At 40.2% G+C, this 23,654-nt stretch overlaps 1 protein-coding gene across 2 annotated transcripts in view; it reads left to right on the forward strand.

Annotated features, from left to right (window-relative positions):
• Positions 1-23,654, forward strand: part of OSBPL1A (oxysterol binding protein like 1A) — a 219,987-nt gene that overhangs the window by 27,668 nt on the left and 168,665 nt on the right. For both annotated transcript variants that reach the window (XM_069569001.1, XM_069569002.1), the window contains 3 exons: positions 15,421-15,532; positions 20,125-20,210; positions 21,327-21,471. In XM_069569001.1, coding sequence (XP_069425102.1) covers positions 15,421-15,532; positions 20,125-20,210; positions 21,327-21,471 — 343 coding nt within the window. The remainder of the gene's footprint in view (positions 1-15,420; positions 15,533-20,124; positions 20,211-21,326; positions 21,472-23,654) is intronic.

A 23,654-nucleotide genomic window follows, 5' to 3' on the forward strand; every position in this document is an offset into this window, starting at 1 on the left:
CCCTTAAAAGTGAGAGGGAGGCAGAAGAAGGATCAGAGGGAGAGGTGCCGAGGAGAGAATGGGCAGAGAGAGACAGTGATTCTGACTTGGAAGATGGAGCAAGGGGACCAAGGCATGTGGGTAATCTCTAGAAGCTAGAAAAGCGAGGCAGTGAGTTCTCTGCTAGAACTCCTGAAAGGACAGTAGCCTTGCTGACGCCTTGATTCTAGCTCGGTGAGGTCCATTTTGAATTTCTGAAATCCAGAACTGTCAAGTAATAAATTTATGATGTTTTCAGCTGCTGGGTTTGTGGAAACAGACTCAGAAGGCTGATATACTCTAATGGGAAAAGGAGCCTTGTGATGTAGGTTTTTCATCTATTTCCTACTGAATTTGCTACTTTTACTGACAAGACCTCTTGTCCTATTGCTCCAAATCATTTCCCTCTGGCAGAGCTACTGGGTCATTGCCAGCCTTGGCCTGGTCAGATTTCTTGGGGAATGGGGGTTGGGGCGTGACCATAGCCTGTGGCTAGGTTAAAGACTCCTGTTGTTCTTACCTGAAGTTCTGGTTCCTGTTGACTGTGCCTCGCAATTTGTTTCTTTAATCCAGTGATCCCCAACCTTTTTGGAACCAGGGGCCAGTTTCGTGGAAGACAGTTTTTCAAGGACCAGGGGCAGGGAGGGGTGGTTTGATGATGATTTAACTGCATTACATGTATTGTGCACTTTGCTTCCATTATTATTATATCACCGCCACCTCAGATCGTCAGGCATTAGATCCCAGTTTGGGGGCCCCTGCTTTAGTTGATGCCTCACCCCATGAAATTAGTAGTTTTATAATTTTGTCCAATTTTGTCCCTATGTTTCAGGATGATAATTCACTGATCTCTGTGCCACCATAGCCAAAATTTACTTCATCTTTTTCCTGGTACTTTTATTATTTCAATGATCTGGTAAATTAACTATGACATAGAGTGAATTTCTTGTTTGTTCTGATTATTAACCATTGTCTAACATACTCCGTAAAGGTAGTTTTGTAATCCCCATAATTGGAAGATTTATGTGCATATATCACAAGTTAAAAATTTATTATATGGTTTTATACTTTTCATTATTATGATTAGGCGTAACTGATTTTCATATAAATTATTAATCAACCCAGTAAGTGTGTGCTCACCATGTTTGAATTAGTACATTCCACACTATTTGGTCTATGGGTTCGTATATTGATATTTGTGGACCAGATACAGAGTCTTTAATGGATAAAAAACCCCATTATACTTAAAAAAAAGTTAAGGTAGTGGGTTAATTGCTATGCTTGACTCTGAGGTCAGAGGAGGGGGGAGGTTAAAAAATGAGCTGCAGATAGTTTGATTTTCCTGACTCATATGTGAACTGCTTGCTGTTTTCCTTCATAGCCCTGCCCTTCTCATTCTTCTCTGTGTGCCTCGGAAAGTTCTTGGCCATCTATTTCTACATGACCCATGTCTACCCATTCTTGAAAGTGTAGCTCAAGTGCTGTCTCCTTAAATTCTTTCCTGACTTACTGCAATGAGAAGGAAGCTGTTATTTTCCAGATTCCCTGAGAATATTATAGCATTGTCATCCATCTTCTACATGGAATCTTCGTTGCTGTGTCTTAATTCTACCACTAGATTGTGTTAATCTTGCTCCCAAGAAATTGTATACATTCCACTTAGTTTGTATCTTCCACAAGCACCAGTCTTACTGCATAATTACCATCTGTGTAATTACCTAGATCCAATCAGTTCATTGGTCTGTGCTGGCTTCTTTGCATATTTGACTATTTCCTTGAACTTGGAACATAAGACCATGCTAAATTAGGCCTTAGTTTGATTTGAACATTAGCATACACATGATGTTATCACTTGTGTTAGAAAATAAGATTGAGCTGAAGCTAAATGGTCGTGCCACGGACAAAACGTTAAAAATTTATGTGCTCAATATCTAAGCATGATTAAATTTTGAAAATGTTTAATTTCTAATTGTACTCATGAAAGGAATCAAATTATCCTCTTCTGATGTGATCTTTTACCACGGAGATAGTTTTATGATTGGGTGGTGATTTGATAAATAGAATGAGGAGTTGAAAAGGGATGTGGTTTGTTACAAAGCACTTTAAATTCTTATCCTGTCAAATATATAAAATGCAGCTTCCAAAATTTTATAAGGAACCTGTAGGCTTTTCTTGGCCCACTAGCGACCTCTACTGTTCTGTAATAAAAATTAATATTTCAGGATTTTAAGATGTTGTATTTAGCATTTGTTTCTTTATTTTTCAAATGCAGTTCTCTTTCTGGGGTTTTTACATCTCCTACAATCAACTGAATATTGGAATACAGTCAATACAGTTAGCAATTGGATTGTAGTATGGACCTTCGTTTGCACTTACTATCTTTTGCTGGAGCTGAGACTACATAGAAATCAAGGCTTCCTGTGTTCTGTATCTCAAGTATTTTGTATCTCTCACCTGGAATCTAGAGGATACAGATAATCCTGGCGTCTGCATAAGCTTTGTCTGTCTTGTTCCCTAGGGTATGCTTTCTCATGCTTAAAGATTGAGTGTCTTCTGTGAGTCGAGCACTGTCCAGACAACTTGATGTGTATTGTTGCGTTTAACACAACATGATATTCCTAAAATTTAGGTATAAACATTGCTATTTCTTGTAGATTGTAGATTGAGCTTCTGAGAAGGCAGACAGAGATGGAGGTTAGTGTGCAACAGGCTTATCAAAGTGCTAAGAGTCACACCTTTGAAAGGAGGGGTGAGCAGAGGCTGGGGTCAAGCTGACCCTCCCACGAGGGCAGCCTCAGCTGACCGTGGGGAGCTCCCGTTGCTGTAATCAGCTTTGGGGCCACAGATGAATCTTCCTCTCCCTCTTGGACTACATGCTCTAGATCCCCCCTCCCCTCGGCTCGCAGATCTTGTCTTTGGGGCTTACCTGGGGGTGGGACTCAGGCCCCCAAGCCTGGAGGTCCCAGTCCTTGGATATCATGCCTTCTTAGACTGGGGTTGTTACGCTTGTCCATTTACTGTCAAAGTTGGACAAGGACACACCAGGAGACACCCTTCAGTGTATCATCTGCACATGAAGTGTGGTCCTGTGTTTCTGTTGTGTACAGTCCTCCTTTCTTCTGATGTTCACGTTAATTACCTCTGTTAAGATGGTGACTCTTCTTGCCTCCTGGTCTTTTGACACAGGAGCCAAATGTTCAGGTCTCCTCTCTCATCTGGCACAGGAATCAGAACGTTTCTGCTAGATGTGGAATATGCTGTCCCTGCAACTGAAGGAAGGCGTTGTGCTTCCTCCTTTGTTTCAGGAAGTGCAAGATGAAAGTGCAAGTTCATCACTTTGGGAGCAGTGTCCTGACGTTCCCCACACCACTGAACCCCTGAGAATTTACTGACGCGAAAAAAGCCCCTGAATCATAAGATGCCCACCCTCTGAAGCACATATATCTTATTAAGACCTTCAGCATTCTCCTCCTTGCTCATCTGGTTTTGTTACCAGGACATCATTGGTGAAGTGGACCAGGGCGATTTCTGCAGGATGCCCAGATGGTTCTGAGGCAGAATTACAAGTGTAAATGTGTACCATTGTCTGTGTGAATACAGTGTCTTCTGTCTTTTCTTCTTAGTGAGGATAGAGAGGAATATGTTTGCCAGATCAGTTGCTGTGTACTACGTACTTAAGTAGTATTAACCAGCTCCAGCAAAGATTTGGCATCTGGCAGAATGGCTAGAATTGGGGCTGTTTGGTTGAGTTTGTGGGAGTCCACTGCCGTCCTCCGCTTTCCTTCTGGTTTCACAGTGACAGAGTGGTGAGTTAAATAGAAGCATTGTAGGGACCGTCAGCCCTGCATACTCGGGGTTTTAAGGGTGGCACTAATTGCTGTCATCCTCTCCAAGTGGGATATTGGTTTTTATTTATCCTGGCCGGGATATCGGGTGGGGCAGACTTAGAGCCTTCGGTGTGGCTTTTTTACACTGTAGACCAAGGCAGGGATGTGAGTGTTTGCCAACAACTTAACATGTCTGCTCCGATTACACATTTAGGGACTGGAGAGTGTCCTCTGGATGTGTTCGTGGACTCAGTGCATACGCTCTGAAGCGGACCTGGCCCAGGTGTCTTTTATTATCTCACTCCTCTGTGTGCCTTGTGTCTAACAGAAGGGCCAGATAATGCTGAGTCTCTTGCATCTTATACTTAGTAACTTGTGAAATGTTTGGGTTTTCCCATTTCCCTGGTGTACAGTTACTTGAGTAAATGGTCATTGGTCCCTTTGGGAATGGTCTGAGAGATTTATGAATGAATATTTGCTTTGGGGCTGCAGAATCTTCGCTTCCAGGGTCTGGCCTCTCCTTCGATAACATAGTTCTAAGTCTGAAATTGAATCAGGTCCAGAGACTGGACAAGGAATCATGACTTTTATTGGAGCATCTGTCTTTGGCTTCTGACCATTGTTGATTTCTTTTGATGGTACAAGTTGAGGTGTATTTGGAAGGCTCCTAGCAGCATGAACAAAGCAGTGGCCCCCATTATAGGGGACAAAATGCCAGAAATGCCATGGCAGATAATTGAAGGTTTTAAATCAGCAGGCATGCTGAGTTGAATATGGATCATACCAGATAGTTTGTGCCCTGGGAGGGCTTGGAGATGCATCATCTACCAAAACACTGAGAAATCGTGGGCAGAAAAGGCCCCAGCACCACTGAGAAACTGTTTCTATGTCCTCTGAGGTCCAGGGCTGCCTTTAGGAAATTGTGTTGTGGGGAACTTCCCTGGAGATCCAGTGGTTAAGACTCCGTGCTTCCACTGCACGGGGCGTGGGTTCCATCCCTGGTCGGGGATCTGCTAAAATCCTGCATGCCACCAAGAAAAAGGATCTGCCTGTGCAGATCTGCTCCATTGGTAGCAGTGGGGACAGGCCCCCCAGACAGTAGAGGCCTGGAGGTGGCACTTACACATCAGAAATCAAGTGGCTGTAGTTAAGGTAATGAATGAGTGAGTTGGCTAGATTCAGAAAGTACTACTTCATGCAAATTCTTCAGTAACTTACTATGCATTTGTTAAATGGGTGCTCAGTTCTGTGTTTTCTCTCCTTTCTTTTCCCTTCTTCCTACCACTTCCTTCCTCCACGCCGTCTTTTTTCTCTTAGTGTTTGACTAATTTCTGTTGACCTGTCTTCAGATTTACTGATTGTTTTCTCAACTGTGTTCTGATGTCTACTGAGGTCATTAAAGGCATTCTTTCTCTTATTTCCAGCATTTTCCTTTAACTTAAAAAAAAATTTTTTTTTTAATTTAATTACTTGGCGGTACTGGGACTTAGTTGCAGCATGTGAACTGTGAGTTGTGGTGTGTGGGATCTAGTTCCCTGATCAGGGATCGAACCCTATCTACCTGTGTGGGAAGGAAGTCTTAACCACTGGACCCCCAGGGAAGTCTCAGGGATTCGCTGTTTTTAAGGTTTCATCCCATATTTTCCAGAGCTGTGCTCTCACAAAGCTGATCCCCCCTCTGGGAAAAGGCACTGCGAAGCCCATTTCTCTCACTGCATCCTTGATTGCTCTTCTGGTTCCTACCTGTTTGTATTTGCTCGTTTTCCTTACTTTTCATTTTAGGTGTTCCTCTGATTTAAAAAAAAATCATTCTTCTCTTTCCTCTTGAAACTGTCCCCCTAAGAAACCCATCCGCACTTAAGGCTTCATCGTTTCTCCTGGAGGATTATTTGGAAATCTATCTTGACCTCATACTTCTTTCCAGGCATCCAGGTCTTCTGTTTTCGCTGTGTGTTTGGGCTCCTCACCGCTTAGGGATCTGGAATTTCACGTTTCTAACGTGGGATATCTCTTCCTTCACACAAGTTCTTTATGCAGTATTTGTATTGGTCATTGAAGTACTTGTCACTTTAAATTCTCTTTTTTACTGACTGCTTGAGAACATGTTCATTGCTTTTTACCTGGACTGCTCTGTTTCCCAGTGCCTTTTCCAATCTTTTTTTTTTTTTCCCAACCTTGTAATTCCACCCTGTCCAGCAATGCCCCAGTCAGCATCCTAATCTCAGCTCTGATTTTCGTCAGCACTTTCTCTTTCTCGGATCCCTTCCATATTCATCATCCAAATATGTTTTCCCTGACGTGTGGAGGGCCTTGTACAATGTAAGAGCTTAAGTATGTTAACTGAATAATTAATGAGTGTGGAGAGTTGGCAGACCGTTCAGAAGAGAACCACATATTCAGCTGACATGAGGGAAACTTGTTAGGGAACAGTGGTTGGAGCTGAAATTTTGTGAAAAAGCATCAGAGACTGCTCAGGACTAAATTAGGAATTCTAGATCCTGAGGGATGAGGATTACAGCTAATCTTTTGCTATCTGTACAAAATGTTAGGTCCAGTGCAGGAGATGAAAGAGATGTGGGTTCAGTTCCTGGGTAGGGAAGATCCCTTGGAGGAGGAAATGGCAACCCATTCTGGTATTCTTAGTGGAAAATCCCATGGACAGAGGAGCCTGGCAGGCTGCAGTCCATGGGGTCGTGGAGAGTCAGACACAGCTGAGCACACACAGTGTTAGAGGGCAGGATGGTCTTTAGTGTTGGCATAGAGAAGCATGGTTTGGCTTAAAAACTTCTTTTCCTTAAATATAAGAATAATGCTACAGCAGACCCTTGAAGAAAATTAAAACTTCCTCTACCCACTGAGATACTAAAAATCACTGGTGACCTCTCTGTTAGGGGTGTTTCATTCCCATCCCTGCAGTAGAATCCAATCACCAAGCTGCCTTCTTTTTTCTAATTGTGATTTAAATAAAAACCTCTTCTGATGACTTCTGCCTGAGCACTTGAGTTCCTCACCTGGCTTCTTAACCTACAAGTTTCTGGGTCTTATCCCTGGCATTTCTGATTCAGTGGGTCTGAGAGGGGCTTAAGAGCTTGCACTTCTGGCAATTCCATGGTTCATGCAGATACTGCAGGTCTGGGGACCACACTCGGGGAACATTTGCTCTTCTTCACAGGGTGGTCAGGTGTTCTTTGTAACTTGCAGTCTGATTTCATTCCTCTGAACCGTTTCAAAGGTGTCGCTTCCCTTGCCATACCCCCGAGATTGCATGGAGCAGCTCCGACCCTCTGCATTGCATTGATTCCCCCTGTAGCCTGTTTTCACACAATTGAAGCATATTCTGTTTTCTTAAAGGTACCTGTCTATCTCTGTGCATACCATTTCTTCTGCCCATTTTCCATAGTCCAGCCCTTTGGGGATTTATATCAGTCTGGCTCCACATTAGTTCTTTAAAAAAAAAAAATGTTCTTAAATTAAACAAGTAATTTGGCTGTGCTGGGTCTTAGTTGTGGTATGAGGGATTTCATCACAGTGTGAGATACTTAGTTGTAACGTGGAATCTTGTTTCTTGACCAGTGACTAAACCTGGATCCCCTGCATTGGGAGTATAGCATCTTAGCTGCTAGACAACCAGGGAAGTAGGGTTTCTTTTTTTTTTTTTCATTTTATTTTTTTAATTGAAGAATTACTTTGCAAATTTTTGTGGGTTTCTGTCATACATCAACAAGAATCAGCCATAGGTACACCCATATACCCTCTCTCCCAAACCTCCCGCCCCATCCCACCCCTCTAGATTGTCACAGAGCCCCTGTTTGAGTTTCCTGAGTCATACAGCAAATTCCCATTGGCTATCTATTTGACATATGGTACTGCAAGTTTCCATGTTACTCTCTCCATACATCTCACCCTCTCCTTCCTCTCCCCACCTCACCCCCCCATCCCCCGCCTCATCCATAGGCCTGTTCTCTATGTCTGTTTCTCCATGGCCGAAAGTTTTACTTTTGTTTCAGGTTTGAAGGAGTCATTAACAAAAGAAACCACTCATTACACCCAAATGAACAATTTCAGTATTTAATAGAGGATTGTATAACTTAATTTCAATATACAGTCATTAAAAGAAAAGAGAAACAGAAACGAGAGAGAAGAGTAGCAGCACATGCATCACCAAATTGGGCTGACCAGCATCCAGGCTTAGACCGCATGCTCGGGAGCCCTGAGGAACAGCAGTCTGGAGTCCTAATTGGGGAAGGGTCTTGAGCAGTGTTTCCACTCCACGGGTGAGACTTCAGATTGCAGGTTCCAGGGTTCCCGCTTACAATCCCATGCCACAAACGGATATCACCATCAATTTGCATGCAAAAATGCAGCTCTGGTTTTACTGTAACCTTTTTACAATGCTGTTTATTTTATCTTGTGAGTTAAGATGATGCTGTCAAAGTGCTGCACTCAAGACGCCAGCAAATTAGGAAAACTCATCAGTAGCCCCAGGACTGGAAAAGGTCAGCTTTCATTCCAGTCCCAAGGAAAGGCAATGCAATGCCAAAGAATGTTCAAGCTACTACACAATTGCAGTCGTCTCGCACACTAGCAAAGTAATGCTCAAAATTCTCCAAGCCAGGCTTCAACAGTCTGAACTGTGAACTTGCAGATATTCAAGCTGGTTTTAGAAAAACTAGAGGAACCAGAGATCAAATTGCCAACATCCATCAGATCATCGAAAAAGCAAGAGAGTTCCAGAAAAAAATCTACTTCTGCCTTATTGACTATGCCAAAGTCTTTGACTGGGTAGATCACAACAAACTGGAAAATTCTTCAAGAGATGGAAATACCAGACCACCTGACCTGCCTCCTGAGAAATTTGTATGCAGGTCAAGAAGGAACAGTTAGAACTGGACATGGAACAACAGACTGGTTCCAAATTGGGAAGGGAGTGCATCAAGGCTGTATATTGTCACCCTGCTTATTTAACTTATATGCAGAGTACATCATGTGAAATGCCAGGCTGGATGAAGCACAAGCTGGAGTCAAGATTGCTGGGAGAAATATCAATAACCTCGGATATGCAGATGACACCACCCTTAAAGAGCCTCTTGATGAAAGTGAAAGAGGACAGTGAAAAAGTTGGCTTAAAGCTCAACATTCAGAAAACGAAGATCATGACATCTGGTCCCATCAGTTCATGGCAAATAGATGGGGAAACAATGGAAACAGTGAGAGACTTTATTTTGGGGGATTCGAAAATCACTGTAGATGGTGACTGCAGCCAGGAAATTAAAAGACACTTGGTCCTTGGAAGGAAAGGTATGGCCAACCTAGACAGCATTTTAAAAAGCAGAGAGATTACTTGGCTGACAAAGGTCCATCTAGTCAGAGCTATGGTTTTTCCAGTAGTCATGTATGGATGTGAGAGTTGGAATGTAAAGAAAGCTGAGTGCCAAAGAACTGATGCTTTTGGACTGTGGTGTTGGAGAAGACTCTTGAGAGTCCCTTGGAGAGCAAGGAGATCCAACCAGTCAATCCTAAAAGAAATCAGTCCTGAATATTCATTGGAAGGACTGATGCTGAAGCTGAAACTTCAGTACTTTGGCAACCTGATGTGAAGAACTGACTCATTGGAAAAGATCCTGGTGCTAGGAAAGATTGATGTCAGGAGAAGGGGATAACAGAGGATGAGATGGTTGGATGGCATCACTGACTCAATGGACATGAGTTTGAGCAAGCTCCAGCAGGAGTTGGTGATAGACAGGGAAGCCTGGTATGCTGCAGTCCATGGGGTCGCAAAGAGTTGGACATGACTGAGCGACTGAACTGAAGTGTGAGTTACAGGATATCATTAAACCCCGGTTGGCAGGCCTCTAGGGACTCAATTCCAAGACCCCACTACCCTGCTTATTTAAAGTGCTGCCTGACTAGCTGTGCTTTTGGGAGGTAGAGAACACAGGCAGTGCTCAGGCAGGTCAGAAGCAAGGTCAGAGGTCTTCTCTCCTGCTTCTGAAGCCTGAACAAGACTAACTCCATTTTACTTTCCCTAACAGAAAGTCCACCACATTAGTTCTTATACTTTCTTGAGAATTGGGACAATTAATTACTAGAATACTGGTGCAGCTGCAGAGATTGTATGAAACAATTAGATGAGCTGGATTGAGAAATAACACATTAACTTGAATATGTCATGTGGTACCCAGCTTGAATAATCTCTGCTCTCTTTCTATAGGCACATGATTGTGGTCTATTTCATGTACTTTACAGGTCACCCATATACAATTCAGCGATTCAGGTATGTTGACAGACCTGTGCAACCATTAACACAAATCAGTTTTAGAACATTTGGATTACCCCAAAAAGAAATCTTGTGCTTATGAGCTGTTATTCTGTCACCCCTTCTCCCCAGGCTCTGGCAACCACTAATTTACTGTCTCTTTAGATTTGTGCATTCTAGACATTTAACGTTAATGGAAGCATATAACACATGATTCTCTGTGACTGGCTTCTTTTATTGAGTATAACATTTTCAAGGCTTATCCATGATTATAGTGTATATCAGTACTTCATTTTTTATTGCCACATAATATTCCATTGTAAGGGCTCCCCTGGTGGCTCAGCTGGTAAAGGATCTGCCTGCAATGCAGGAGACCTGGGTTTGATTCCTGGGTTGGGAAGGTCCCCTGGAAAAGGGATAGGCTACCCACTCCAGTATTCTTGGGCTTCCCTGGTGGACTCAGATGGTAAAGAATCTTCTTGCATTGTGGGAGACTTGAGTTCGATCCCTGGGTTGCGAAGATCCCCTGGAGGAGGGCATGGCAACCCACTCCAGTATTCTTGCCTGGAGAATCCCCATGGACAGAGAGCTATAGTCCAGGGGTCGCAAAGAGTCAGATATGACTGAGCGACTAAGCATAGCTTTTCATTGTATGGAACAACATTTTATTTATCCCACCATCAGCTGATGGACATTTGGGTTGTTTCCAATTTTTGGATATTATGAATATTTTTGAACATTCATGTGCAAGATTTTTGTCATGGACATATATTTTCATTTCTCTTGTGTCTTTACCTAGGAGTGGAATTGCCATACCACATGGTATTTCTATGTTGAGTATTTTGCAGAGCTGCCAAACTGATTTCCAAAGCAGCTATACGCCATTTTACTTTGCCACTGGCCTTGTGTGAAGGTTTTATTTTCTTCACATCCTCATTACACTTGTTGTCAGTCTTAATTTTAGGCATCCTAACAGTTGTGAAATGGTATCTCATTTGGTTTTAATTTGCATTTCCATAATGATTTATCGAGCATATGTTCATATACTTACTGGCCATTTTTCTTTGGAAAAATGTCTGTTGAATCCATTGCCCATATATTTATTTATTTAATTAATTTTAAAGACAAATTTGTAGAGTAGTTTCAGGCTCACAGCAAGATTGAGAGGAAGATACAGATTTCTCATGTATATTGTGCTTACACACATGCATCCCATTATCAACATTCCTCACCAGTGTGGTCCTTTTTCTTTTTTCCCTTAAAGCAAGTTATGACCTGCCGGGGTCCTGCCCCGGTGGATCCAGGGAATTCGAAGGGGAGACGGTGTAGGCGAGGAAAAACTTATTTATTTAGAAATACAAAAGAAATTAAGAGGAAATAGTATAGTAGGAAAATTTAGTGGAGAAAAGATGCTGAATAACTTGGTTTACGTGGAAAACCAATAAAGTTCCAAGGCAAGGAACTTGCACCATCTACGTTAGGCCGCTGGCATCCTCTTGAATAGCATTTGGGTGCCCCATCTTGGGCTCCTTCTCACGTGGATCTTAGAAGCTGGGGCAAGTAAGTAGACATGGCAAGCCTCCACGCCCCAGATGGGAATTCAGCCAGAAAATAGAGTAAAGACACGGGGGAAACCAGTCCAATGACTGGCCCATCCTCTATTGTCCAGAAAAGCCTTTTATACCTTTTTTTGTACATAGAGATCAATGGATAATATAAAATTATGCAGTGTCAGCAGCCCTGACTCTTATCGAGACCAGGCTCTCTCTCTGCATACCTAGTTGTATACACAAGTCTTAGGTGATTTACATCATCTTCTGGCCAGAGGGCCAATTAACATTTTACAGCCCTTTTTCTGATAAGGGTTTGTCAACCAGAAGACTTATTTGCCCTAACAGTGTTGTCCTTCCCAAAGTCTGGTGCTGCTCTCAGAAAGCACTAAATAAAGTTACATTCTTACATAGCAAAGATACAACAATTTATAACAAGTAAAAGGAGTACAGTGATTTATAACAAAGAAAAGTAACTCAAAAGTCTAGTGTTGCTAACATCAAAACTACTATATTCCTATCTCTGCATCCCGATTACATTGATTAATATCCCTCAGGTGCCTAAAAGATAAAGAATATGGAGGCCTGGCAGCAGTCATTGAGTCAACAGTGAAAACCTGTCATCAATATAATTTTTAGCTCTTTAGAAAAGGCTCAGTATCTTTAAGATGCTTTAAGTTTTGTGCCTCTCGCAGTTCAGGGCTGTAAGCAATTCACAAGCTGTAAAAAGTCCGGAGGAACCTGTCAGGCAAGTTAGAGAGCCATCAAAGGAGTTTGAGTTGATGCAGGAGACTGAAGCCCTGAATTAACTTTTTTCCAGAGAATGTCAGAAGAGTGAAAAGCACAGTAATAAAGCAGGCAGACTCTGGTTTTGGGGGGTAGATGTTCAGGAAAACTCAGGGGGAACCCCCAAAGCTGGATCACGCCTTTGCATTTTGTCGGGCTTCCTTCCTCATGACCTTTGTCACAGGTGGGATTCCTCACGCAGGCTCCTGGCAATGACCCTACACTAACATATTGCAACCACCCAAAGTCTGTAGTTTACTTTAGGGTTCGCTCTTGTTGTATGTGCACTGAGAAAAATGTAATGAAATGTGTCTATCCTTACAGTGTTTTCACTGCCCTAAAAATCCGTGCTCTCCTTGTTCGTCCCTCTTCCTACTCCAACACCTGGAAGCCACTGATCTTTCTCTTGTCTCCACAGTTCTGCCTTTTCCCAAATGTCATGTAGTTGGAATCATACAGTATGTGACCTTTTCAGATTCTTTGCTTATTTTTAAAATCGATAGTTTGGTTGGTTGGTGTTGAGTTACTTAGGGGTTATTTACATATTCTAGATATAAATCCTAGATCAGATACGTGATTTTCAAATATTTTCTCCCACTCTGGATTGCCTTTTCACACTCTTGATACTGCTGTTTGTTGTAGAAATTTTTTAATTTTGATTTAGTCTAGTTTATCTTTTTTTAACCTATGTTTTTGGTGTTGTATCCAAAAAATCATTGCCAAATCTAATGTCATGTAGCATCCTCTTATGTTTTCTTCTAAGAGTTTTTAAGTTTTCCACTAAGTCTTTCATCCATTTTCTGTTAATTTTTGTATGTGGTGTAAAGTATGCGGGTCCAGTTTTATTTTTTCACATGTGACTATCCAGTTTTTCCCAGCACAATTTGTTGAAGAGACTGTCCTTTTCCCTTTGAATGGTTTTGGCACTCTTGTCAAAAATCATTTGAACACATATGTGAGAGTTTATTTCTGGACTCTCCGTGCTCTTCCATTGGTCTATATGTCTGTCTTTATGTCATTATAGCACTGTCTTGATTACTTTGATCAGCTTGGAGGTAGATTTTGAAATCTGGAAGTGTGAGATCTCCAACTTTGTTCTTTTTCAGTATTGTTTTGGTGATTGGAGTCTCTTGAGATTCCATGTGAATTTTAGGGTGGGATTTTCTGTTTCTGGACAAAAAAACATCATTGGGATTTGATAGGGATTACGTTGAATCTGTGGATTGCTTTGGGTAGTGGTCGCTTCTCAACAATATTGTCTTCCCATTCATGACTCCTAGATGTCTTCTCACTTAGTTATGTCTTTAAGTTCTTTCAGCTGTATTTTGTAGTTTTAGTGTACAAATCTTTCATCTCCATGCTTAAGTTTACATCAAAGCATTTTATTCTTTTTGATGCCATTGTAAATGGACTCGTTTTTCTTAATTTTCTTTTCTGATTGTTCATTTTATCTTTGCCCATTTTTTAATTGGATTATCTTTTTATTGTTTAGTTGTAAAAAGTTCTTCATATATCTTGCATGTGGTTTCCTTTTCAGATATGATTTATAAATATTTTCTATCACTCTGTGTTCTACTTTCTTTACTAATACGAACTCTCTGCATGAAGCATGAAAACACTTCTCCCAAAATCTTTCCTTTAAAAAGATAGGAAATGCAAAGATATTTTGTAAGAATTTACTAACATATTACACTTCTTAGCAATTTTTCTATTTGTAAAATGTGGTAGTACATTTTATAGAATATTTAGTGAAAAGTATGTTCATGAACACTATAATAGCCTAGAAAATGATATATTAGGCAAGTGGAATATAACTTGTGTCATACAAATAAAATTATATTTTTTTAGAAAAATCTCAAACTTATACATGGGGAAAATGATTAGAAAAAAACCTGCCAAAATGTTTGTGGTGGTCATGGAATGACCAGGACAATAAGTATTTTGTTTTCCTGTCTGTGTTTGCATGTGTATTTAAGGTTTGTTTTTTTTTTTAAACTACAAAAAATTCTATTTAAAGAAGGGTAAAAATTGTATGGCCCTGTGGAAAAAGGAAACTCATAGGAGAATATAACATGTAATGACACAGAATATCAATTCCTGCAGGTATCAGTGTACTGTCAACCTAGAGGTTAGTTAGGGTAGCACTGTGTTTCATCCTGTCTTCCTGTAGAACTAAAGAGCGAGTGTTACCACATCCCCTGCCTGAGTGCTACACACCCTGGTGAAATTAAACAGCAAATCTCTAATAGTTTCCTGTAAATCTCTTGCGTGCTCATCCACCTGTACTGTCTTAAGTTATATAACTGAACCAGTGATACCGGGCTGATTAGTTTCAAATTCCCAAGAGAGCTGTTAGCCACTCAGAGTAAATATGAAGGGTGTAGCTGATACTCCGCTGTTGAAAATTGACTTTGGGAAGTCATGTGCTTCATTATAACCCGTCCCTTTGTTAGTGTCGTATCCCATCAGTCTGTATCACTTCAGAAAATTATGTCTTGTTTCTTATAAACATTGAAATTAATTTTTAAAAGATCTAAGTCTGCTGAAGAATTTATTCTTTTTCAACAGGCCTTGGAATAATGTTAAATGAATGTATTGTCTGCTCTAATTATCTAATTTAAATTACTACTTTAAGTAATAGCTTTGTTAACTCATATTTAGTGTGACCACATGAATCAATTTGGTAAAACAACCAGATAATCTACTTTAAATATCAGTTACAGAAGTGGTCTGTGTTAATTGGAGATTGGCTACTGTGTAGGCAGTCATCAGTTATCACAATTAGTTGAGCTGTAGAGTATTCCATTAATGATGCTTACTTAGTAGTCATTTAATTTAAACAGAGCTGAAGGACTTTAAAGATTCCTACATAGTCATCGTTTCTATTGTAAACATTCAGTAGTAATTAGAAATTTGAATAAGGGCTATAGTACAAAAAGTTTTAGTTTAATAATAGCTAAAAATAATTTCTCTGCTATTTTAGGAGTTGGTAATGCTTCTTTTAGAGCACAACGCTGATACTACTGTTGTTAATGGGAATGGACAGACAGCAAAGGAGGTCACTCATGACAAAGAAATCAGAAACATGCTTGAAGGTAAATATTACAGATCTTACTCGAGACAGCATTTATCTTCATTATAGCCATGGCCCAGGATATAAGTAGAAAATGGCTTCTGAGACGCCAAAATAGATGACACTGAGCCTGTGCTACAAAGATACTGTAATTTGAGAGTCATCGATTGGATGTAAAACGGTATGAGAGCTTCCTCAGATCTTTTGAATTCTTACTTTATATAACATTATGGCAAGTTTTAAAAATTCAATCTCCAGTATAATTAAAAGTAAAAATTAGCGACATGAGAGAGTACAGCTGAAAGGCAGCAAAAGTGTGATAATATAGGAATATAGGAGCATAGAACAGGGAAACTAGAAGTGTGTGGTTCCTGGGAGTCGTGTGATTCTGGCAAGGAGAGCTCTGGCCGCTCTGTTATCCTGAGGGCATCATTGTAACACAACGGCCACAGTAACTTCTTCGTGGATCAGCTTCATTGCTGGATGAACTTCAAGGATTCAATTACATTTAAGAAGACATAGGAGGGATTTCTCTAAAAATAGTTTAAGGCAAAAATATCTCAATGCTTACATCAGGAAACTTCGTTTGTTAGGATTGTTACTCAGATACCCAGGGTTTTGGCTGTAATTATTTTGGGTAGTGTTTCTGTAGGAGAGAAGGGAAGAGTTCTTATTTACTCCCTTATGAATAAAGGTATTGAATTTTAAGTTGCAGTTTCACACACATCCTTTGTTCTTTGCAGTTTAGAGGAGGGCACGAAAATGTTTCATTTGAAGGGCATTGACTTATTTATTATAGTAGTATTTTTATCTATGGACAAGGCACAGTCTTGGTTTTTATTACTTTCCAGTTGGCCTTGAAACCTAAAATCTCCCTTGTTTCTCTAGTTATAAGGTAATGTCTGCTTGTCAGACACCTTTTAGGTCAGTATTTTAATTCGCTCTTGCATTTAATATTCATTTTTAATAAATCAACGCATAACATCTTCTATAAGGCTCGGTATTATGTGATTTTGGGGGAAATTGAACATGCTAGATGTGATCCCTGCTATTTACTAAACCATGATCTGATTGGGAGGATGAGGTACTGTCTCTTTGTAATAAGTGTTTGTAATGACTGTTCTGTCATTTTGTTTGCAATAAGATGAGAACCCAGAACTGCTGGACTGGGATACTGGGTTTGCCTGACAAGTTGACATTTAATGGGGCTAGTTGTAAAGACATGCTCTAAGCACCCGACTTCACACCCTCACAACCCAGCTGTGTTAAGGGCAAGAGTTTGGTTGACGTGATGGGCTCTATGATTTATCAGCTACAGTATGATCCTGGCTGGGGAAGTGGAAGTAGAAATTGAGAGATTTTGCTCTGATTCCCTTAGCCAGGTGTGGTATCATTTGTGGCTAACACGATAAATGGGTCAGACTACAGGGAGTGCATCCACAACCTACCAAGACCACACACAGGGAGACCAGAAATCCTATCACAGGTTTGCATATAGAGATAAGAAACGTTTCACCCCAGAAGGACAGGCTTTAGTAGATACAGCAATCATACTCAAGTACTTCAAGGGCTGTTGCATTGGAAGATGGATTTTCTTACTTGAGGCTGACCAGGGCCAGCTGAGAGTCTAGTTAATGGAGTGCCAGGGAGTTCACCTTTGGGTGCAGTCTACTGTAATAGTGGCCTGGGTTGCCTTAAAAGATGCAGTGAGCTTCCCAGACACTTCTAATCCTGGGAGAGGATAGATTACTACTTCTCAAGCACTAGAGAGGACTCCAGTACCTTCTTCATATCATTTGACTTTTTTTATTTTGAGAAATATCTAACCTATAGGAAGGTTTGAAGAATAATACAACAAACACTTGTACATCTGCACTTAGTCACCAGTTATTAACATTTTGCTACATCTGGTTTACATTATTTAATGTTACTTATGTACTTCTAATTTTTTCCCTACACTATAAGGGAGTAATTTACAGACATGATACTTTAGCCCTAAATACTTCAGTTTGTATGTCTTAAAAACAAGGATATTTCCTTATATAATGATCAACTTCATGAGATTTAACATCAATATCATAATATTACTGTTGCAGAGTGCCTCTCAATTTGGGCTTTTCTCTTCTCATAAAAATTAGATTCAGGCTATCCGTTCTTGGCGTACATTGTAGTTGACATAGGATGAGGTTGTATGCTTTCTACCAATGCATTGTTTTAGGTACTTGATGTCATTTGTTCTACTGTTGGTGAAATTATCTTTGATCATTAGTAATTAGTAGTCCACTGTAAAGGTACTTAGTACATAGTCCCACTTTTGTAATTAGTAGATAATCCTTGGGGAGAAAAATTGAGACCATGGTAAATATCCTAATTACCGACAAACTTCAGATCAATGATTTTAGTGTTCATTGATAATTCTTGCCCGAATCACTTATTACTATAGAAATTGCAAAATGGTGATTTTCTGTTAATGAGTATATTTGCTAGTTTCTCACCTACATTTCAGGTGCACTGCTATTTAACCTATCCTGGGCATGTATGTGAGTGTCTTGTCAGGATAGAGTTCGGCTTCATGATCTTTGGGGTCTTCCCTAACTCTGAATTCTGATTGAAAAGAGCTAGTTTACAGTCATATAACATTTAAAATTTAAAGGACAAATTATTTCGGGGGCAGAGTATTGGCTTTAAAAACATTTTTGAGGTATAAAGTATGGAGATAAAAGTACACATTAGTAATGTATGGCTTGCTGTTTTCATAAGGGAACATATCCATGTAAACAGCACCCACATCAAGGAATAGAATATTACTGGCACTCTAGAAACTTCAAGTCCCTTCAACTGGAGTACTTGTTTTTGTTGGCTAGACCAACAGTCTTTTTTTTTCAGTATCCAGAATGAGTATAGGACAGGAACATAAGCAGAGTTTTCACCTCTAGATCCCATTTTCCTTCATTTATGAGCCTAGACAATCTAGAGAGAAGTCGTAGGGAAACATAATGACCCTTCCTTAAAGTCTGGAATGATCATTATTAAGCATTGTTTGAGTATTCAGAGACTATTTATTGGCTAAACATGCACTGTGTCAGATACTGTCATAAGTGCCTAGGATACACAGAAGAGTAAGAACAGGTACTTGACTCCAGGCATGACTGTGGGGATAAAGTGCAGCTCTGGGAAATACATGCAGTAGCAGAGGTATGTAAGGAAGGCTGGGGACTGTTCTCAAAAGCTCCCAGACAGGTGGCTGTAGAACCAGTGAGAAGAAAGGCTGAAGAGCATCAGTTCCAGCGAAAGAAGGCAGTACTGGGAGCCTGTGTGGAGGCTTGGCAGCCTTCTTCCAAGATGGAGAGGGAGGGGATCTGGGTGTGGAAATAAAAATGTGAGAATAGCAGATGCTGGTATATAGTAAGGTTAGTTCTTTAGACAAAGCTAAACTGGTTCCAGCTATTCGAGTATTCAAGCTTTGTGTTTCCTGTAGTTGAAATGCAGGGGCATGCGTCATGTCTTGAACAACTGTTAGTGCATAGTAATTACTATTAATAAATGTTCATTATTTCTCAGGAAGACCTGGGAAGCTTTTATATTCCTCCCCTGTAGCCTTTGCAGAGGACATTATATACATATTTTAAGAGGGATTATTGCTAACCTTTCTATGAAATTGCTTCTTTTCTGGAAGCCAAAACAGAACTCAGATATAGTAGAAATGAGACCTTATTACATATTCCACTCTCTTAAACCAGATTGCTCTCATTCCCTGCAAGTATGAGCAGCACAGAGTAACGGTAAGAACAGGTACTCTGAAACCCCCCTGCCCAAGTTCAAGTCCCAGCTCCTCCATGTCCTGACTGTGACTTAGGTTAAGTTCCTTAGGTTAAGTTTCTGCCTCAGTTTCTTCACCTATAAAACTGGCAAAATAGTAATGCGTCAAAGAGTAGCTACACAGATTTAGTGAGTTAATATTTTTTAAGTGTTTTGAAAGGTATTTGGCATGTAGTAAATGCTATAGTATTTGTTAAGGACATAAAATATTCTTATAAAAATATGGACTTGATATATAAACCTAAATATATTTATATGGTTTGTATGTCTTAGTGGACATGAGTATGAGCAAACTCCAGGAGACAGTGAAGGACAGGGAAGCCTGGCTTGGTGCAGTCCATGGGGTTGCAAAGAGTTGGACACGACTTAGCAACTGAACAATAATAATGTCTTCCTAGTAACACTGTTTCTTATTATTACTTTTCACATTCTAAAGATCTGGAAGATATGAGCTCCTCTCCCCACTTAATCTGTCTTTCCAAGGCACATAAATAATAATATTTCAGCATAAAAAGATAATTCTTAATTATCTGTCATGGGTATTATAGTGAGTAACATACTTAAAGACCTCTGAATTGAAAACATAAATTCATCTGAACGTGAGGGAAGTTCAGCTCTGTAATCTGAAGTCTAAGGCAGTGAGAATAATAATGAAGTCTCACAGCATTTGAATTACAATTCAAAACATTGTGACTTTTCTCACCACTATCCCTTTATTCTTTATACATCTCTGTGATATATTTGCTAATAGGATCCAGCCTAGAAGTAGAGTAATATGTACCTTTCCTTTTGCAGCTGTAGAAAGGACTCAACAAAGAAAGCTTGAAGAATTACTTTTAGCAGCAGCAAGAGAAGGCAGAACAGCAGAACTTACAGCTCTGGTAAAAAAAAAAATGTGTTTCTTTACGCTGCGGGAAATTTTCGATCTAATGTTGAGTTCATAACGTAGTCAAACTGTGGGACAAAAATACTCGAGATCAGAGTAATAGAACAGAAGTCTCTTAATATCTAAAAACACAGTCTGGTGATACTTTAAGCAGGATTCATTTTACATGATGGTGTTTTTCTCTGATTTACTTCCACACTTTCTACTGAAAACCTAATGGTTAAGAATCTGGTTTTTCAAGGTAAACATTTAATGTAAGGGTAGTTTTTTTTTTTTTAATAAGCCAATTTAAACTTGACGTGTAATGTATAGAATCTTATAAAGGAATATCTTTCTCTAATTTTGATGAGTAATTACTTCTGAAAGGTATGCTGTACTTCCAGAAATTAACATACAGACAAGGGACATTAGTTTTGAAATATTTATATCATGTTAGAACAGGTTGAAAACTTTACCCATTTTGTTTTTTTGTCCTTAGGAGACCTACTTTCCAGTTTCCATTTCCTGAAAATAGTCTCATTAAACACAAAACTCTGAATGTGTTCTAAATTCACGACTGAAGCACGGCTGTTTGCCTTAAAGTTATTTCAGCTTGTTTGAAAAGGCTTCTCTGGTTTCCAAGGATGGGGCCTAAAACGTTTTTTAAACGTTCTGAAATGGAGACTGTAAAGAATTGTTTTTAAAGGAGTCAACCGGGAACAACAAATTCAGTAGCCCTTTAATATTTACACATTTAACATTTATGGTTTTAACTCTTCTGAATGGCTGTCTCTGGTAGACCAGTTTGTAATTCTGTTGTCACAAGTGTGAATTGCAAGACTGGTAGGAGCGAGTGGATCTTTGTGGAATCCCAGTGCTCCAGCTTGGTGTGTGGTGTCTGTCGTCAGGGAAGTGTGGGACCTGAGACCCCACAGCAGCTTGAGGGGAGCATGCAGGGTGATGTGGGTTCACCGCTTTTCCGAGCAGGAAGCCACTGATGGTCGAGATGCTAGGGAGCCCAGCTGCCCAGGCTCAGGAGTGGGAGGGTCCACCTTAGTTATCTGTTATGTGGTTTTATGGGAGAAAGACTGTCTTCAGCATATAATTCACATTGCATTTCTTCAATTGTTAGCTCAACCGGCCGAATCCTCCTGATGTTAACTGTTCGGATCAGTTAGGCAACACACCCTTGCATTGTGCTGCTTACCGGGCTCATAAACAGTGTGCCTTAAAGCTTCTAAAAAGTGGAGCAGACCCTAATCTGAAGAACAAGAATGGTAAGCATGTTGGTGATAGCCATTGATGGACATTTTGAAGTTATAAAAAAAAGGCGTTTCGTTTTAGCATCCAGCCTGTGTTAAACTGTTTAATTTTGAAGTCAAGGCATTTATACAAAAGAAAAAATTTATTGATTTACTTCCCAGTTAAGACCTAAATGTTTAATAATGCCTATTTCACCTGAGGCACTAAAGATGGCTTAAAATCTGATTCCTACCCTCAAGGGGAGGAAATGTACAGTTCAGTTGACTCGCTCAGTCGTGTCCGACTCTTTGCGACCCCATGAATCGCAGCATGCCAGGCCTCCCTGTCCATCACCAACTCCCAGAGTCTATACAAACTCATGTCCATTGAGTCAGTGATGCCATCCAGCAGTCTCATCCTCTGTGGTCCCCTTCTCCTCCTGCCCTCAATCCTTCCCAGCATCAGGGTCTTTTCCAGTGAGTCAGCTCTTCGCATGAGGTGGCCAGAGTATTGACGTTTCAGCCTCAACATCAGTCCTTCCAATGAACACCCAGGACTGATGTCCTTTAGGATGGACTGGTTGGATCTCCTTGCAGTCCAAGGGACTCTCAAGAGTCTTCTCCAACACCACAGTTCAAAAGCATCAATTTTCGGTGCTCAGCTTTCTTCGCAGTCCAATTCTCACATCCATTCATGACTACCAGAAAAACCATAGCCTTGACTAGACGGACCTTGGCAAAATAATGTCTCTGCGTTTTAATATGCTATCTAGGTTGGTCATAACTTTCCTTCCCAGGAGTAAGAGTCTTTTAATTTCATGGCTGCGATCACTATCTGCAGTGATTTTGGAGCCCAAAAATATAGGTTCTTGTTATTTGTGGTAGTTTTGTTCTATTAATACAATGTTGCTGGGACCTCTGAATTGGTGGATACCGAACCATTGCTCATAAGGGAAATACTGAGTGAGACTCCTATGAGCCTTTGGTCACAGCATCCCATCCACAGATCACACATAACCTTGTTTTATGTGAGCCTCTGTGTAAAAACACCTTATTTAATGTATATTATTGATGATTAACACTGAGCTCACTACCAGGAACATCATATCTCAAGCCTGAACTAAGATCCTGTAACATGTATTCTATCTGGAAGGCACATCAGAGGCTTCTTCAGCTTACGAGCACTAGACAGCACTTCATCACCGTGCTTGGGGGCCAGTTTCAGCAGTGAAATCACCAGAAACAAGAAGCAAGAAAGGTGAAAAGTGCGGCCCTAGGTAGACTGTGACGAGGACACTTGTTTACAGTCTGAGGGCTGAGACAAAAGGGCAGAGCATCAGCCTTTTCACTTCAGGAACCAATGCATCAGAAGACTCAATTTTTTTTCTCTTAAAAAAAAAAGTTTATTTAATCAGCCTTTGAAGGCACCTAGTTTGTGTATGAAAAAAAGGCAGTAAAATGGCAAATGTACAGGGTTCATGATGGGTAGAAACATGGAGAGGTGGGAAGAAGACTAATTTTTTATTAATCTGGATGTGTCTGTGAATGACCAGAAAATTGCTATGAGTATTGATTGGTAATTGAAGTAAATTTTAACAATAGGCAAGTTTGTAAATGTGGAGTTCTCAAATAAGGAGGATAGATTATACACCCAGGACAGTGTCGAAGACAGAGTTGGGTAACCTTAAGAGAAGCTGCAGAATGTGTCTTGGGTATTCAGTGGAGGGACATCCTAGTAGGGCTGCTCCACATCCCCGTTTGTGGACCTGGAGAACTGGAATTTACAGTTCCTGAGAAGGGGAAGACTGTAGGAGGGGCAGGTGAGCAGATGCTAAGACTTAGAGGCTTGGTTTTTAAGACATTACAATTTTGAAATACTGTCATGTAATGTACATGATAGAGTTGGAAAAAGAACTTTGAGTCTAGGTGGGAGGGGTCTGGGTAGAGATACAAATTTGGGGATCATGTGTAAAAGCTAGATCTAGATGGATCGAAGAAATGAACATAAGAGTTAAAAACCATAAAACTGTAGAACAAAATGCAGGAGAAAATCTTAGTTATCTTGGGTTTTGCAAAGATTTCTTAAATATGACACACAAAATATGAGTGATAAAATATTGATAAATTGGACTTTGTCAAAATTAGAACATTTCCTCTTCAATAGGCACTGTTACGAAAATGCAAGTTATGGGAGGAAATATTGGCAAAACATATACAAC

Source organism: Ovis canadensis, chromosome 23 (assembly GCF_042477335.2).
Source record: "Ovis canadensis isolate MfBH-ARS-UI-01 breed Bighorn chromosome 23, ARS-UI_OviCan_v2, whole genome shotgun sequence".
In the NCBI taxonomy this organism is placed as follows: Eukaryota; Metazoa; Chordata; class Mammalia; order Artiodactyla; family Bovidae; genus Ovis; species Ovis canadensis.